This window comes from Chamaea fasciata, unplaced genomic scaffold (assembly GCF_029207755.1).
Source record: "Chamaea fasciata isolate MVZ Bird 193981 ecotype frontalis unplaced genomic scaffold, bChaFas1.0.hap1 SCAF_2, whole genome shotgun sequence".
Taxonomy (NCBI): Eukaryota; Metazoa; Chordata; class Aves; order Passeriformes; family Sylviidae; genus Chamaea; species Chamaea fasciata.
Genome location: NW_027094087.1, coordinates 30,171,476 through 30,187,792, shown reverse-complemented (window position 1 = coordinate 30,187,792; position 16,317 = coordinate 30,171,476). Strand labels below are relative to the sequence as shown.

Sequence of the window (16,317 nt, the reverse complement as noted above, 5' to 3'; positions counted from 1 at the left end):
ACAGGGCATACACTGCATGGGGCAAAGCCAGGGAGCACTGGGGTGTAACCCTAAGCTGGGCTTCCCTCATAACCAGCAATGTTTTGTTTAAGGGATGATGCTGAACTTGTGGATCTGGCTCTGCCCTTTGTCATGTTCTATGATTCAGTGCTCAGCCTTGTAACCTACACTTAACCAGTAGTCCCCAGGTACCCTGTGTCCGACTGCCATCAGCAGAAGAGAAAAAGCTCTCTGAGATGGGGATAGGGAGCTGGAGGCTCCCACTGGTCCAATCAGAAAGCTGGGTCCCAGCCTTGCTGATGATGCACCAGCCTTAATTACATCTGCTTCCAACAGCTTGCCTGGACATCAACACTGGTATGTAGGAAATGGGGGTGGAGACTGCTGGCTCAGTCAGACACTTGGAGCACACACAGCTCAGCCCCATATTCTGCTGAGAATGTGCCATCCAGACAAGCACTCCTCTATACCCATCACTGCCTCGAGAGCAGCAGGTCTTATCTAACACCCTGGTTACTTCCAAACACGAGGCACGGGCACCGTACACCATCCCATCTAACACTGTGTCCTACTTCACAGAAAGTGTGGAAATAGCCTGGTCTAGACGCAGGGATTAAGGATTTCCACTAAGACTATGAGCCTTGTGGTCGTGAGACAAAGAGATCTGTCAAACCCTGTGGCTAAGGCTCAGGAAGGTCTTAACCAGCAAAGCAGCTCTTGGCTGCAGAAGCACCTCTCTTTTCCTTCTCCCTTGCTTAGAACCTTTCACCACATCACCCCACCAAACCTCTGTTTCACTGCTCTCTCACCATGGCAAGGTAGTTGTAGTCCGTGGCTTTCCCAAGACCCAGCTTCTTCTTCTGCTCCAGGGTCATTCCTCTCAGCATGCAGTAGAACACGTGGTAATTCCTCTCATCCTGGGCCTGCAGGGGAAGAGCAAGTGTCAGCTCTGTGAGGAGAATGGCACAGCAAAGGTCACCAGCTCCCGTGCCTTGCAGGTGTATCACCTTACCTGCCTGCATACCCTGGACTTCTCCAGAAGGTACTGCTCAATCTTTGCCCCCTCTATGGCTCCCCTTTTGTTGAAGTGGATGTCGATGTACTTCCCAAATCGGCTGGAATTGTCATTACGGATGGTCTTAGCATTCCCAAAAGCTGCAAGAATTATGATGTGTTAGAGAGGATCTGACGCAGGGAAGGATGATGGATCTGGTCTCATGGCAGGGAAAAAGTCAAAAGAGTGAGGCTGAGAGGGTTAAAAGCAGCCCCAAAGCCTTCGCTTAAGTTTGGCTGGATCAATTTCATCTCAATATGAGGAAACAAGATGTAAATTAGATGACTGTCCCTGGAAATACAGAGAGGAGCACAGAGGAGGAAGCTTGGGAATGGGGCGACCTTATCCAGGAAGAAGGGCTAGGACAGCAGGATTTTGGTGGCAGCCAATGGAATAGAAGAGAGTTGAGCAAGAGTGGCTGCAGTGTGAAAGGTAACACTGTGCAGAAAATGACAGAGATGCTGGTGAGTGATTCAGTGACTGAGAGGGAAAGAAAAGGGAAAATACATCCAAAAGGGAAATACAGACAACTAAGCCAACCTCCAGCAGGAGACTTCTCCCTGCAAACAGACTGTGCCAAGAAAGGTACCCGTGTCCATCCTCTGTTGGGTGTGGATGAATGCCCTAAGCCAGCATATCCTTCAATTTCTGCTCCAGGATTTCTGGCAGGTGATGGACATGAGCTTGAATTACAGAGTCCCACTTTCCTGAATCTCAGCAGTGACCAAGTGCATATTCAATAATGCCCTGTGTGCTTGTCACATTTCAGTTGGTTCCTAGAGGGTTATTTACCGAGCAGAGGAGGTAAAAATCGTAGAATGGTTTGGGTTGGAAGGGACCTTCAAGATCATCTAGTTCCAACCCCTCTGCCAAGGGCAGAGACACTTCCCACTAGACCAGGCTGATCAAACCTCAATCTTTAGAGAACAACCCCAGTGTTATTCTTTAAGGAAAACGCAATTTTTCTGCATAAGCATAAAAGGTACATCTGGCATCATGTTGGGTCAAGAGGGTCAGATAACCTATTTAATTTAAAGGTATCCAATTAAAGTAGTGGGGTTGATCAGAGTAACAGCTTGCCAATGAACCTATTAAGGCCACAAGCTGATTCTCATTATCTGGTTCTTTCTTGGAAGAACTCTATTTCTTCTCCTGTGTTTTGCTGCCATTCTTATCTTGGAAGGAAAAGATGGGATTTGCTATTGTATAGATCCAGCACCAGGTGTCGTAAAGCTCAGGTCCTATTAAACTGATGTTTTATGGAACCATCAAAGAATAGGAATAGGATTTTTGAAACTATGGCCAAAAAATGCAAATAATTAGCTGAGTGCAGCACAGATGGGATATTGATGCTCTGCATGCAGTCCAGCACTGGAAGAGATGGTGAGATTTTTCAAAAGAGCTTTGACTGGATACCAAATATTCAAAAAAGTATTGATCAGCATTTTTACATACTACACAGAGAATTAGGTAAAATTCAGGGGTTTGTATAGATTTTTTTGGGGGAAAAAAGTACTGTTTTAAGTACTTTTTTTTTTCAATTTTTTAAAGTAACAAAACAGTTGCAAAAATAATTCAGGTGAGCTGAAATGCTTAGCTTTCAACAATAGTTGTCAAAAATATTAAAGGAAACACTGAGGGCTCAAATCAGAGAATATTAGTCTTGTGAAAAATAAATTCAAATTGAAAGAATCTGAACATGTTGCTTAGCAAAAGTGGACTTCAAAAAAAAGTTTTGTCACTTTTTTGGAAACTCAAAGTGTGACAAAAGGGATTTACATTTGGTTATATTTTACGGTTCCTGAATCAGTTTTTCATTTTTTCCAGCAAAAGAATTCTTTATTATCTGAGGCCTCACCTTCCAAGATGGGATTTGCCTCCAGGACCTGCTGCTCAATCCAGGAGTGCTGACCACTGATTGCTGCCAGGAACTGCAGAATCAGTTTTGTGCTTTCTGTCTTCCCTGCTCCGGATTCTCCACTGTAAAGACAACAGGAGGGGAGGTCAGTGAAAGCCATGATTCACCCCTTCCCTGTCAGTGTCCCTCCGTCTCCAAAGGAACTTCTGTCTCTGTGTCTCTTTCATTAGTGAAGGCAGGATGAGACCACTAAGGATGGGTTTCCAGCATCCCAAGGACTGGCTGTGGGACAAATGGTAGGATATGGTACCAGACAGCTTCCAGCCAAGATCCAGATTTGCTCTGTTTCATTTGGCCCAAGCTGTTGCCTGAGTTTGGGTATGGCCAGCAAATGACATCATTCAATCAGCACTAAGAAGGTCATGAAGTACTTTCAGTCAGTGCTTTTCATACCAGTGCTCTGGTATGATCACCAGACCATGACCCTGTGGTGCAGGGTCTAGAGGTTCCCATGGAACATTTTCATCACCAGTCTTGAGCTGCGATAAGGCAGACTGGGAAATACAGCCTTTTAACAGCAGGGACTTCCACAGGGCTTCTAGGCTTGTTCTAACAGGGAGAAGATGGAAGATGAGAAGCTTATGGGGCAGGGAGCCAGAGTTATTCCTCAAACTTTTCTCTTCACCGAAAGATAACTTTGTCATCTTGTGAAGGGGCTGGGCAGAAATATTTGGGTGAGTCTATGGCATGTCTGATACAGGGGGCAGCCAAAATAAGTGACCGAAACAGACCTTCCTGACACTGAGTATCCAACCCTGGCCTCATGGGCAAATTGTTTCACTTTTCAGGCCATTGGCACACTGCATTGACTCTCCTATGGGCCCTACCTGATGCTTTTTTAGACCAGCAAAAAAAGCCATACTGAATGGCCTTTTCAGACTCATGTATCTGAAAGACTGCACATGGGATGTTCCAGACTTATGGTTTTTTATTCAATGAAACTTAGGGTAGGCATGCCTTGGGGAAAAGAGTGCCTCAAATGAAAAAGACTGGGTTCAGAATTTATAGGATCATGTTGGAGAGCTGAGGACATCAAATCTGGATCATACCACCATCTAGAACAGATACTGGAGGGAACTATACCCATAACTGTGACAAGGCACTTCTTGGTGCCCAAGGTTGATTGGTCCAGACAAGAGCTATGCAGGGAGACACTGCTCGGGAGTGTGAATGACCACAGGCCCAGTGACCAAGCTTGTCCCTGACCCTTCCTTGTGCAGAAAGTATCCATATTTGCATTTTTGATGTCTATAGGGATACTGAGCTTGAATTTAAAAGTGGAGGTTAAAAAAGAATATGAGATCCATTGGGTTGTAAGGGTAAATACCAAAGTATTGATAAAGCACCTTTACTAGAAACAGGGTGACTGTGAACAGAGATCACCTCTGCACTGGGAATATGTGGATGGAAGACATGGTCAGTCATTCAATATCTGGTTCTACCTGACAAGTTGTTCCAAATCAAGCATGTTGCATCTGCTCAGCATCTGCTTTCAGGATATGGCACATTTGGAAACTCAGCAACTCACCTTATGATACAACACTGGTCTTTGTTGTTGCGCTGCATGTTGAAGTAGCAGTTGTCAGCAATTGCAAAGATGTGTGGCGGCATCTCACCAATCTTTTTGTTGGTGTAGAGGCGTATCTGCTCAGGTGAGTAGATGGGTAGGAGCTGGTAGGGATTCACTGCCACCAGTATTGAACCAGTGTATGTCTGGAGGAGAAGCACATGAAGGTTTATGGGGATAGTGAGGTGCAGCTGAGAGACTTTGGAGCTTGGATGGGATGTGGATGGAGGCCAGAAAAATCAAGGCTTTTTAAAAGCTAGATGAAAGACGATGCTCGAGTCAGATGCTTGCAGGGGGAGCCTAGAGTAAAATGGGAACAGAAGTCCCAAAATACCCAAAACAGTTCATCAGCCTTGCTCATGCACAGCATGGTTTCAAGCCTTAATACATATTTTGTATGCTCAGTTAAGATTCAGAGTCCTAAGAGAAGCTCATGCTTGCAAAAATAACACCAGAGCCAGCATATATCCATACACATCTACTGCGTTGCATGTACAATGAGAAACCATGGATGAAAGAAACCTGACAACCATTCCCATATCTCAAGGCAGGACCAGCTGGATCCAAACCATTCTGAATATCTAACCTGTTTTTATCAATCCAGAGCAGCTGCTAAATTTCCCACTGCAATGCATTCTTCTCCACCATATCTGCCTAACCAAATCTCTCCATACTTCAGTTTAAACCTTGTCCTGTGCAGATGGATATTGCCCACAAAGTCCTGACATTTCCCTCCCTTTTCATCAATTTCTGAAATTTTGTAAATGGCCTTTGGTCCAGCTGTCCTAGGCCTTGGGTAGCAAACTCCTCTGTAATATCTTGCTCATTCATTTCTGCCCTTCCAGAAGCTGTTTCTCTCAAGCCTCTCATCAAAGGACTCATGAACTTTGTTATCTTCCTCAGATGCAGTGCTGAGGTTATGAGGTTTGGCTGCATCCCAAGCTCAAAGCAAATAAAAAGGATCTCCTTCCCCTGTTTCATCTGTCCAAAAGTCAGTGTCTAGAGCAGGTGAGTCAATGGGCCTCCACCTTGGGTTAGCCAAGGGGCATGAGATGAAGGATACTTTCACTCTGTGGCTTCAAAGAATTCAAGTCACTTTCTCTAGGTCAATTTTTAACAACTGAAGTTACAAGAATCACTCTTACCTTACCTTCCTGGTGGAACCAGCTGTGAGAAGTGCTCCCATTACTGCATATATTTTTTTAGGAAACAAAATAATTTCAACATTCATATAATCCTTATGGGTTTTCAACTGTATGGCCTAAACTCAGTAAGGCTTTGGCACAAAGCAGCAAAGTGGCACAGCCAAGGATGCTTGTGAGACAGAAGAAATAATTTGCCACCATCTAGGCAAAACTTGCCACCAGCTCGGGCTTCCTGAAGGCAGCCAGTAGGTGGCAACTGTGTCCCGTAGCAGGAATGATGAAAGCTATCAGGGGTTCCTCACCTTCCAGACTCACGGCCAACACAAGAGAGCAACTTTCAGTTCAGTCCAATGCGAGGTTTGACTTTACAGTGGTAACTGAGAAAGGACACAATACTCTTCTCTGTAACAGGGGATTATGTGACAGTAAGGGAGAAAAGCTCTTTGAGCTCCAGAACAATGTTGTCACAACTTCAAAGGGTAGAAATTGGCTGTGAAATCAGGTAGACTGGATTTTAAAAGAAGAAAGCATTGAAATAAGGGAGCAGAGATATTTCAGAGAAGCCTTCAAAGGCGACAGAACCGGTTACCTCAGTGCTCAGAGAAGGAGGGAGCTCAGTTTCTGAATGGGATTATGACACCAAGATCCCTGATGAAGACACCTTTGAGCCCTAGCTGAGATATTTGGAAAACTCTTTTCCTCTTTAAAATTTATTCCAGGTTAATTTTAGGGACGTTTCTCACCTTCTTTGAGCCTTTTTTTTTTTTTTTTAAGTAACTTCTTTCAGAAGTTTCTAAAACTCCTGCATTTCAGTCACACTGGTCTGCCCTGCCACAAATGCAAACAGAGAGGCTTTCAAAGGTGTTAACCATTAGGAATGCTTTCGGGATGCTCTCACTGACCCTTCCCTTGTGATCGACAAAACACTTTGTCAGCATGAACTGTTGTCCTATTGCTTGTTTTCGTAGGTCATTCCTAGTTGATAAATAATCACAATTTGCCCAATTCTCACAGCTGACAGCAGGCAAAACTTTGTTCACTCAGTTGATGAGGGGCCAAAGGGCACTTCCAAGGAAATAGTAGCTCACTGGTTTCTATTGCTGGGTGATGTCAAAGCCCTTTTCTATTGGAAAAATAAAGCTTTACTGAGAGCAGGGACTCTGCCGTAGCTGACCACAGGAACCGCATCTCACAGCAAATTCATTACTGCCTGCATGACCTACATTTTAATTAGCCCCAAACAAATCCTTTCTGAGCCTGCTTCCCTCACTACCCAGAACACCATGGCTGACTTCATCTGGATTGTTATGGGGTTAAAGCTCTACCAAACACTGCTGCATTTTGGCAGCCCTTAGAGAGCAGCAGCAGGCACTGGTTTCATCTGCAGATAAAGAAATACAACCTTACTCACAAGTCCAAACTCCTCACCAGACTCTCTTGCTATTCAGCATAGTTTCTCTTGCTGTGTACAAGCCAAACGAAGGGCAAGAAACCCTTGTTGAAGTTTTTCAGATTTTGTTGCAGACGTTTCTTCCCTTCAAGTTAAGGTCATTACTGAGAAGCACTTAAAGCTTTAACCCCATTCACAGGTTGGGAATTTTCCAGCTCTGGGAAAGTGTCACAACTTCACCATGTGGGTCAAGCTCTGCACCAAAGCAGATGGATGCTCTCAGTGCATTTATGAAGCAGCAGCAATGGTGGTGCAAAGTAAATGAGAAGGCCATAATGGTGAACAGAAAAAGGTGATCCAGTGGAAGGCGTGACAGCAATTGCAAATGACATTGCCCAGCATCATACTTACCCTCCCGCCGCAGTTTGTCTTATGAGTAAAATGTGAGGGAGAAGAAAAAGGGAAATTATATTTTATTAGAGAAGAATTACAAAGCTAAGGACACAAGGAAACAAGAGGAATTGAAGTCCCATTGGAAAAGTAATCATTTACTCAACAGACTCAGAAATCCTTTTAAGCAGTGAAACTTCACTACCTTTAAGACAGTGCTAATTATACCACAGAAAAAAATACCTCAGAGGAGTAGGTGTCCCTTGAATACATGGCATCCTTATGGTACCTTGGCTTTGCAAAAAATGTCATCAATATTCAGCACATCTGACACAAATCACTCCTCCTAGTGCCATCACCCCTAATAGCTGAGATCTAAGGTTGGGTTCCTGAGCCTCCAACTACACACCTGTAGACAGAAGTGGTTTCCATACCTCTTTATCAAGCTATGCACACTGTCATTTTAAGAGTGTCATTCTGATTTTGAGACTGCACTCATTGCTGTGCTGTGCCCAGTTCCTGGGCTGGCACTCTAAAGCCATTAGTGGTGTGGAGCAATCAAGACACAGCAACCTGGAACCTCTGTGATGCAAATGTCTCTGTGGGATGTGGCCTTCCCTTAGGCAGGAACTCTGCAGGACACACTGCACTGTCACCATCGGACCAGAAGAACTTGTAGAGAAACTGATGTGGTTATTGCATCACTTCAGCCCAAATCACCACCCACACTCACCTCCAGGCTAAAAGCTGCCCTTTGCTTCAGCCCTTATTAGGATGATGTTGCCAAACAACACTTTGCCCAGTGCTTGTTTGTGTTCCTAATCTTCCTGGATGCCTGTGAATAGCTTGGCAAGGGAACTCAGAGACAGAGCTTTTTCGAAGGACCTTGGTGAATTCACAGGAAATCTGATGATACTGTATACACAGGGTTGTATCTGAGGACCTCTGGTCACTAGGAGAGGCAACAGGCACTTGCTGTATAACATAGGCACCCCAAAATAGACACATGGACACCACTGAAAAAATTTCCAACACAATCCAAACTTTCTCAGAGAGAGTGGCAGGAATCCACTTTGTGCCACTGCAGGGTGCCCATAAGCAGGGGAAAAAGGGGCAATGCTCAATGGGTAAATTCAAGTTCCTTGAATGAGCCAATCAGCTACAAAGTATTGGCCATCTGTACTTCTTGGGTGGCATTCAGGTTGCTTGAATTCAGTTATCCACATGAGTACTGCACCTAACCTTGAAGATTGATGTGCTCTGAGCTGGGGGACATTGGGCTGTAGACCTCCAGCCTAAAATCTTCTTCCAACATAAACTCCTCTATGATATTCAAGTTCCAGTCAGCTCTAAAGCATCTGAGAGGCACTTCGGTTTGCATAGCTGGAAGGCAATCTTGTCTCTGTTGGCTCTATTCACACCACTAGTGACTGCCATGGAGGCTCATGGAGACTCCACCTCAAGTATGAATTTGGGCTGTTAACTTGCTAATTTATCATTATGAATGGCAAGAAATTTTAATTATAAAGGGAGAAATTCAGTTCATCTAATGTGGGAACAATTTCCTGGTTATACTCTTTTTGTCATAACTGACAGTACAGGGGACTTGGGCATCAGGCACAACAAATAAAGTGTCTGAGTGAGAGATTCATTTGGAGTTCGTTCTCTATTCTCCTCCAAGATTTGGGGACTTAAGGGTGCCTTTTCAGCACCCATGTTTCCTTCCTCCAGGATTGGACTCCATCTCTGAAAGAAGAGATGGGTATCTCCCAAAAAGGAGCTGTCAATCATATTAACAGCCTGTGCAGCAGAGACGTGTCTTCTCCATCACTGCTCAGCCCTAATCCAAAACCATTTCATCAAAAAGCGCTGGACATCAAGCAGTGATGAACAAACAGACTTGAGAGATAAAATCCCACCCATACTTTGTTAGCTTATTTTATCTGTGAAGTCTGTCTTGCAATTCCCTCTGGCCTGAAAATCAAGTAGTTTCTAGAGCCTTTTAGAAATTAGATGACCAGGAGGTTCTGACAAGGCCTTCAAAGGCACAGCAGACACTTACTTGAATATCTGAAAACTGTAGGATTTAAGAGTAATAGCAAATTTTCTGTATTTGCAGAGGATGTTTGAGTACATTATCTATCTAGCAGCAAACACATGTGCACTCTGAATTTCTGTCTGAAGAATGTGCAGAAGACTACACAACATAGAGAACACTGATAAAACAAGCACAGAAACTTGAATGCTGACTCCTTTCCTGCCTGGGGGGGGGCAGGGGATGGCCTGTTGGCTATTCTGACTGGCTCCCTGAAAACCCCTCAACCTGTGAATGTCTCTTTGGGTTGGCAAGGCTGCATTGGGTCCACTGGGCATGACATGACTGAGCTGACCTAAGGAAGGACATGGCTGTCCTCAGAGAGCAACTGCCAGGATTCCAGGCAACCCAGGGGTAGTAAGCCATGAACACAGACTGGGAAGGTTTTTTAGAAGTGTTCTGGGAGTTGTTCTCTTCTTTGCTCCCTGTTATTTCATGCATGCCCCTCCATCCTTTCTCCACTGCTTCCATCTTCAGCAATGGTTGTCTTCACTCCCTTGGGTTAAATAAGTTAATAGTTCAGGGGGAGAGGGCAGGAGGGTCTCATTGAGCATGTAGTTTACACCACCACAGAAGTTTTTGCTTTAGGATGGCTACAACATGCCCATGGCCTGGGTTGAATTGGTTATTCTGTGTGCAGAAAGCTAATGCACATGCCCCAAACTTCTACAGGGATGGGACAGCAAGATGGCATGGACTTTGCCCATCACCTAACTTATGGGGTCTTTCACTGGGGCATCTAGAAGCTCTGCAATGTCTTCCAAAGTCAGAAGCTCTTCACCATCTGGGACAAGGTAGAAACCCAGTGTCATGGGTTTTGTAAACAGCATATTATTCTATTCCATCTGGGTGGAGCAGAATTGCTTATCTTTGCCCAAAAGGGTCAGTGTCACTTATCAGATGGTGGAGTGCTACTTATCTCTCTTCATTGTTTCACTACTTCCATGGGAATGTCTTCTGCTAATGGACCATTAAGAGCTCATCAACGACATGACACATTACATTGTACTATTGTAAGCTGCTCCACACAGGGAGGAGGAGCCAAATCATCTTCACCTAGATAAAAAGGAGCCACAGTCCCACTAGGTATCCAGTTTTTCCACCGGATCCCTAGAGAAAGACCGGACCCATCTCACCATTGCTGGACCCTTTTTCTACAACGGGACCATCTCTACTCCAACAAAACTACATCTGCCACTCCAGGAGAGCTTACTTTGGACTGCTTCCAACACCCTGACCAACAGGGCGTCAGGTCGTATTTCTGACTCTGTCAGGGTTTTCTAGGATTTCTTGTTTGTTTATTTGTTTGCTTATTCTTCTGTACTACAACATCTGTATTTTTATATCCCTAGTAAAGAACTGCTATACCTATTCCCAAAATCTTTGCCTGACAGACTTTTAATTGCAAAGTTATGATAATTTGGAAAAGGGGGGGAGGAGCTTACATTTCAAAGGAGACTCCAACCCTCCCTGGCACATACCTGTCTATCTAAACTAAGACACCCAGATACTCAGTTCAATCAGGGTTCCCCCCAACACAGGCTCCTCAGAGCTAAGGAGAGCAGGGGGTGGAGTGCAGAACAAGAGGTGGAGGTGAGGTGGACACTCACATAAATGAGGTGCTCCCGATAGCGAATCAGCAGGTTCCTGAGAATTCCAGCCTCATTCAGGTCCCCGAGGCGGATCATGTCCTCCACTCCATGGATGGAGGTGGGGTGCATGGGTTTGATGTGGCTGGCATTCTGTGGGGAAATCCAGTGCTCCTGGGAAAAGAGCAAGACCAGAGAAAGGTAAGTCAAATGAGAGACCACTTGGATGAAAGACACAAACAGCCCACCCCAAAGAGAAGGACCAGACAGAAGAACATACACAAGAGATCATCAGCACATGTGCCACAGCTTCTACTGCTGGGGCAAGGCAGCGATGGATTTCAAAGATTTGTAACAGAAGAAGGAAAACATCTTTTTATTGGAGTCCTATCAGAGCCGCAAGAGACAGGAGACACAAGCCATCCTGCCAGGGGCCTCCTCCCCTGGCAACATGGTCATCCAGCACATCAGGGGAGTTTATAGCAAATAGCAGATTTGCTTTCCTCTTCACAAATGCATTTTCACATTACTGATTAAACCTCTGACACAAAATAATGTTGAACAGAGAGAAGATGATTTAGAAAAGGAGAAAGGGATGGATGGGGGGGCAAAATCATACTTTTATTGGCAGTGTTATTTAGATATACCACTTCTAAAGGCTTCAAAAGCCACTACAAATTTCCCACAAGGACTCTGCCAAACCAAATCTCTATTACCCTTTAAGGGAGTGCAAGACAAAAAAAAAAAAAAAGAACAGAGAACCACCTTGAGACAGACCTTACTCTAAAAAAGCCAACACTGCACAAAAATAGAGGTGGCAAATTGAAGGACAACCAGTGTTTGGGCACATCAGGTATAGGTGGAAGGACATGATGGACTGGATAACAACAGAGGAACCTCAGGTTCAGGCGGGTTTGCTCAAATAAGTACCTAAATGTATTTTGGGGGTTTCTGCTATCACTGTTCTCAAGAAGGTCCTCAATTTTGCACTCCCAGTACAGCCACAAAAACAGGGACACAACAGTGTCTTGTCTTCACAAATAGAAAAACTATGGTACAGTTGATTTCCGAGGACATATGGGAAGTCCGTAACAAAGTTAATTATCGTGGCCCTGGAACCCCTGGCCTAGTAAGGCCACAGAGCTGAAGAAGGGACATCACAAGCCTTTGAACGTACATTGCCTTCATCATCCACAACCTGGATCTGTCCAGAGTCACACAGTTTAACCACCGCTCCAATGGGGACGTCGAATTCCCGTCCGGTTTTGAGGTCCATCCACACATAATCCCCCTGGAACCAAAGACAGCATAGTTACACTCAGTGCTGCAGGGAGTTCAGCATCCCTTGGGATACAAGTTGTTGATGTTTTGTACCCAAGTCATTAGCACAAGTTAAATGACTTTCCTCACAAACCTCAAACCACCCCTTTTCCTACAGAGAGGCTCAGGAAAGCAGATGCTTTTCATGTGGCATTTGGGGATGTGGTTTAGCGGTGAACATGCTTGTGCTGGGTAAATGGTTGGGCTCCAAGATCTTAGAAATCTTTTCCAATCTTAATGATTCCATGACTCTGTGAAATCCCCTGCAAGGTGCCGGAAGCAGGACATGGTTCACACAGCATATGGACCTGACTCTCTGCTGTCCCACTGCCCTAACTCTCATGAGCTTCTCAAGCTCATGAGTGGTTATTGGGCAGAGTGGTTACAGAACAGTGATACAGGGAGAAAAACCCACCCAGGTAGAGCTTTTTCTCTGTGTAATGTACAAACCTAGGAAGTCACATTTAGGAGATGATTTTGAGCTCTGCTAAGCCTTATCTGGACGCTTGTGGCACCTTTCTTACTTGCAGATAACCACTATCAAATATTCCTCGGAGACTGCTGAAAAGGGAATGACTGAAGATGGGTTAAGAACATAAACAGAGAGGCAGATATATGTTCTTCTTCAGGAGTTCTTCCAGCTTCAGAAATGTGTAGGTGGGCTGTTTGTATTTAATACTTCTCAGTGGATTTTATCTGCTGTGAGCACTTTCATTTGAGTCCTGAAGCTGTGCAAAGTTTTAGCATCCATAATCGCAAAAGGCTGTGTCCTTTTACATGTTTCAAACGTTTTACCTCTTTCATTTCAGACCTCTGTGTTTTCATTTTGAAAGACACAGCAAGCAGCTGACCCCTATCCATTCACTTCATGTCACTACTGATCCTACACACCTTTGTCAGTCCTGCTGGGCAGGGACTATCTGCTCATCAGATCTGTGGATATTAAATTACTCAAATGCAAAAAAACCTTTTAAAGAAGCTGTTTTCCTCAATACAAAAGCAAACTCCAAAATAACTACAAACTAAAGCCCCAAGCAGGACCCACACTGGAACAAAGCAGAATTGTGTCCCACCCCTATTCTCAAGGTGAAAAGGTATTGAAATTGGGAGCAATCTAGTTGTCAGGTGTGTTTTCATTCATGCAGCTGAGATTAATACTGTGGACTTGTAGCCCCACCTGACACCACATTCTTGGGGACCAGCTCCACTTGTACCTATTAAGCGTGATGCAAATGCTGTATCTTCCTTTTGAAGTCCTGAAAAACTGCTGAGAGAGGGAGAATCAGCATGTATCACTTTGCATGTGCTCTGATATAACCCCTTTCCTGTGTATCCACTATCAACCATTTCTCTGGACAGGGCATATTTATAGATTTGGTTTGGCCCAACAGGCTGCCAAACAACGTTCATCTCTGTGCTGGACGGTGGGAACGGGAGACATCATCATCCAAGTCATCATTCACTAAGATTTCCAAGAGACACAAACCTGTGAGTACCATCTGGATGCAAGGTTACACTCAGGGATCCACACATGGAGAAACTACACACCAGGAATTCACAACCATTTTGTGGCAGACTCTACCCTTGGCAGCTGCTTGTTAGGTTTCCACTAGGATATCAACAAAGTCATCCTGCTTTTATGGAGCTCAGGATCAAGTCCTTAGTTTGGGTTTTCATTTCCTCACAGGGTTGTGCTACAGCTCTAAGTATCTTTATCCAGCTCATAAAAATATAATATTAATATATTTTTCTCATTAACTGTCTTATCCTCACATCTCATAACAGTTAAAAAGGCAAAAAAAAAAATCACAAGCAATGAAGGCAGTGTCAGGAGCAGATATGTTATAAATCCATTTATATTAATATTTATTTTTTAGCTCCTTTGATCCAAGACTCTGAAGGCATTTCAGAATGTTCATCACTGTTATCCTCTCTGCATCACTGGGCAAATTCATGCACACAGTGGGTAACCTGATCAAGGTGTCAGCAAGAGTCGAGCCGGCTTGCTCAGTTTCTGCTCAGCAGAAAACCTTTCCAACACTGTAGCAGCTCTGTAAAAATTGCTCTTGATCAAAAATCCAAGAATTGTAATGCTGGTTTTGGGTTTGTTTGGTTTTTTTTTTTTTTTTTAAACCCTCTAATATCAAGTAGCTGTAAAAGCAGCCTGCTTCATATGGTGTATTACCGCACAGCTCAGATAAAAGGCAGTCTGCCCTCTCCAAGGTAAATTGATATTCTGCTACCACTAAGACAACTTCTGTGCTTTGTCTGCCTAATGCACAGAGTGCTCATCCCCTCAAACTGCTCTTTTTAAACCCATTAAAGTGCAGTTCTTAATACTGGTGAAAAAAGTCTTATGGGATGGGCTAAGCTGGTAAGCTCAGGAAGGTCAGGGGGGGTTATAAAATAACATCACTTATTAAGAGTGCCGACCTATTTCCTTTTCTGACTTTAATCAATTTCATATAAACCCCATGGAAGCCAGTTACATTCCTTCTGCTGAAGCAATCACCTTCAGATCAGCCCCAAACCTAGCAGATATATTGGGGATTTCAGGGCAAATCTGGGTGATTCATGCATTTACCAGCTGTGGCTTGTGAGTTGCATAACCTGCCTCATGCCTACACTGGTGCAGTTTATTTCCCAAAATACATGACAGTACTGGAGAAGTGAGAATGCCACCAGACCCTTTACAGTATCAACATGGTCACCCTCTTCCTCCTCAATGCAGCCAGTGGGTTTTAGTACCCTTCCAAACTAGAAAAATCTTCCAAATTGCTCTGGGGAAGACCCTCAGGACCTCACAAACTGGGGGCAATGACAACCAAACAGTGGTGCAAGAGGAGGAAATACCACACACAGATCCACACAATTCACAAAGAGGATCTTTAGGAGGAGCTTCCAAATGTGAAGAGCAAGGAGGTTGCACTGCAGGGGAGCTACAGTGCTTGGGGGGGAGACAAAGGAGTAAGGTGAGAGAAGCTGACACAAGCAGTACAAGGATCCCACCAACAGCAAGAGAGATTTCAAAGCAGCCTGAAAGCTTCCAGCCATGCTCAGGGCTTGGGACCCCCTATCTTACCGCTAACATGGTTGTGGGCTTCAGGACCTGGTTGACATTGCGAAGTAGTGTCCATCTGCCCTGGTCTCTCTCCTGATCTTCCACCACCTCAGGGCATGGCTGCACGAAAACGACTTTCTTCTTCTTCAACATCTCCAGAACTCTGCGGTGGTATTTGTCCCTCTCTCTGCTTTCTACGTGTATTCCACCATGAATGCCCAAGCACAGTGGCCGGTTTGCTCTAGACCTGCGGCGCAACCATGCCTGCTGCTCACAGGACACCCTCTGACCTGATTCACAATATGGCTCTTGGTAAAGATCTTCTCCTAGCAGGAAAATTTCCACGCACCAGCCATGGTCCTCCTCTGGCCAGCTGACATGATCACGGTATATGACAAGCCCTGTGGGAACCTCAAAACAAACCGTACAACTTTGCTTCTCTTCACTTAAATTCTTCCAGTCTCTCCAGCAAGGGCTGATATTCGGTCAGGTACCTGAAGGACACTGCAACTACCCAAAAAACAACTGCAGGATTAACAGAAAACCTCTTCATTTCCCCAGGACTTCTCTCTGTTACCTTCCTTTCTTAGTGAAATAACTGTCTGCCAGCTTGAGGACTTTCAGCACAGAACACTCCGGGATACTTATTAATCCACAAATGCAGTCAGTCCCCATGCAACACATGGCATTTAATTAACCTAATACCTTTACATACCAAATTAACCAAAGCGTAGTGGGAACTCAAAACCAGAGGCCATCTGCATTTTCTTTAAACTGATCGCCTTGAG

The 16,317-nt window shown here is 44.5% G+C and overlaps 1 protein-coding gene across 1 annotated transcript in view; it reads right to left on the bottom strand.

Moving 5' to 3' along the window:
• MYO7A (myosin VIIA) overlaps positions 1 to 16,100 on the bottom strand; it is a 62,097-nt gene extending 45,997 nt beyond the window's left edge. Inside the window, exons 1-7 of the mRNA XM_066175562.1 lie at positions 15,551 to 16,100; positions 12,326 to 12,439; positions 11,170 to 11,322; positions 4,501 to 4,685; positions 2,913 to 3,034; positions 1,013 to 1,155; positions 810 to 923 (exon numbers count right to left, since the gene is read on the bottom strand). Of these exons, the coding sequence (XP_066031659.1) occupies positions 810 to 923; positions 1,013 to 1,155; positions 2,913 to 3,034; positions 4,501 to 4,685; positions 11,170 to 11,322; positions 12,326 to 12,439; positions 15,551 to 15,682 (963 nt within the window). The 5' untranslated portion in view covers positions 15,683 to 16,100. The remainder of the gene's footprint in view (positions 1 to 809; positions 924 to 1,012; positions 1,156 to 2,912; positions 3,035 to 4,500; positions 4,686 to 11,169; positions 11,323 to 12,325; positions 12,440 to 15,550) is intronic.
• Positions 16,101 to 16,317: the final 217 nt, after the last annotated feature.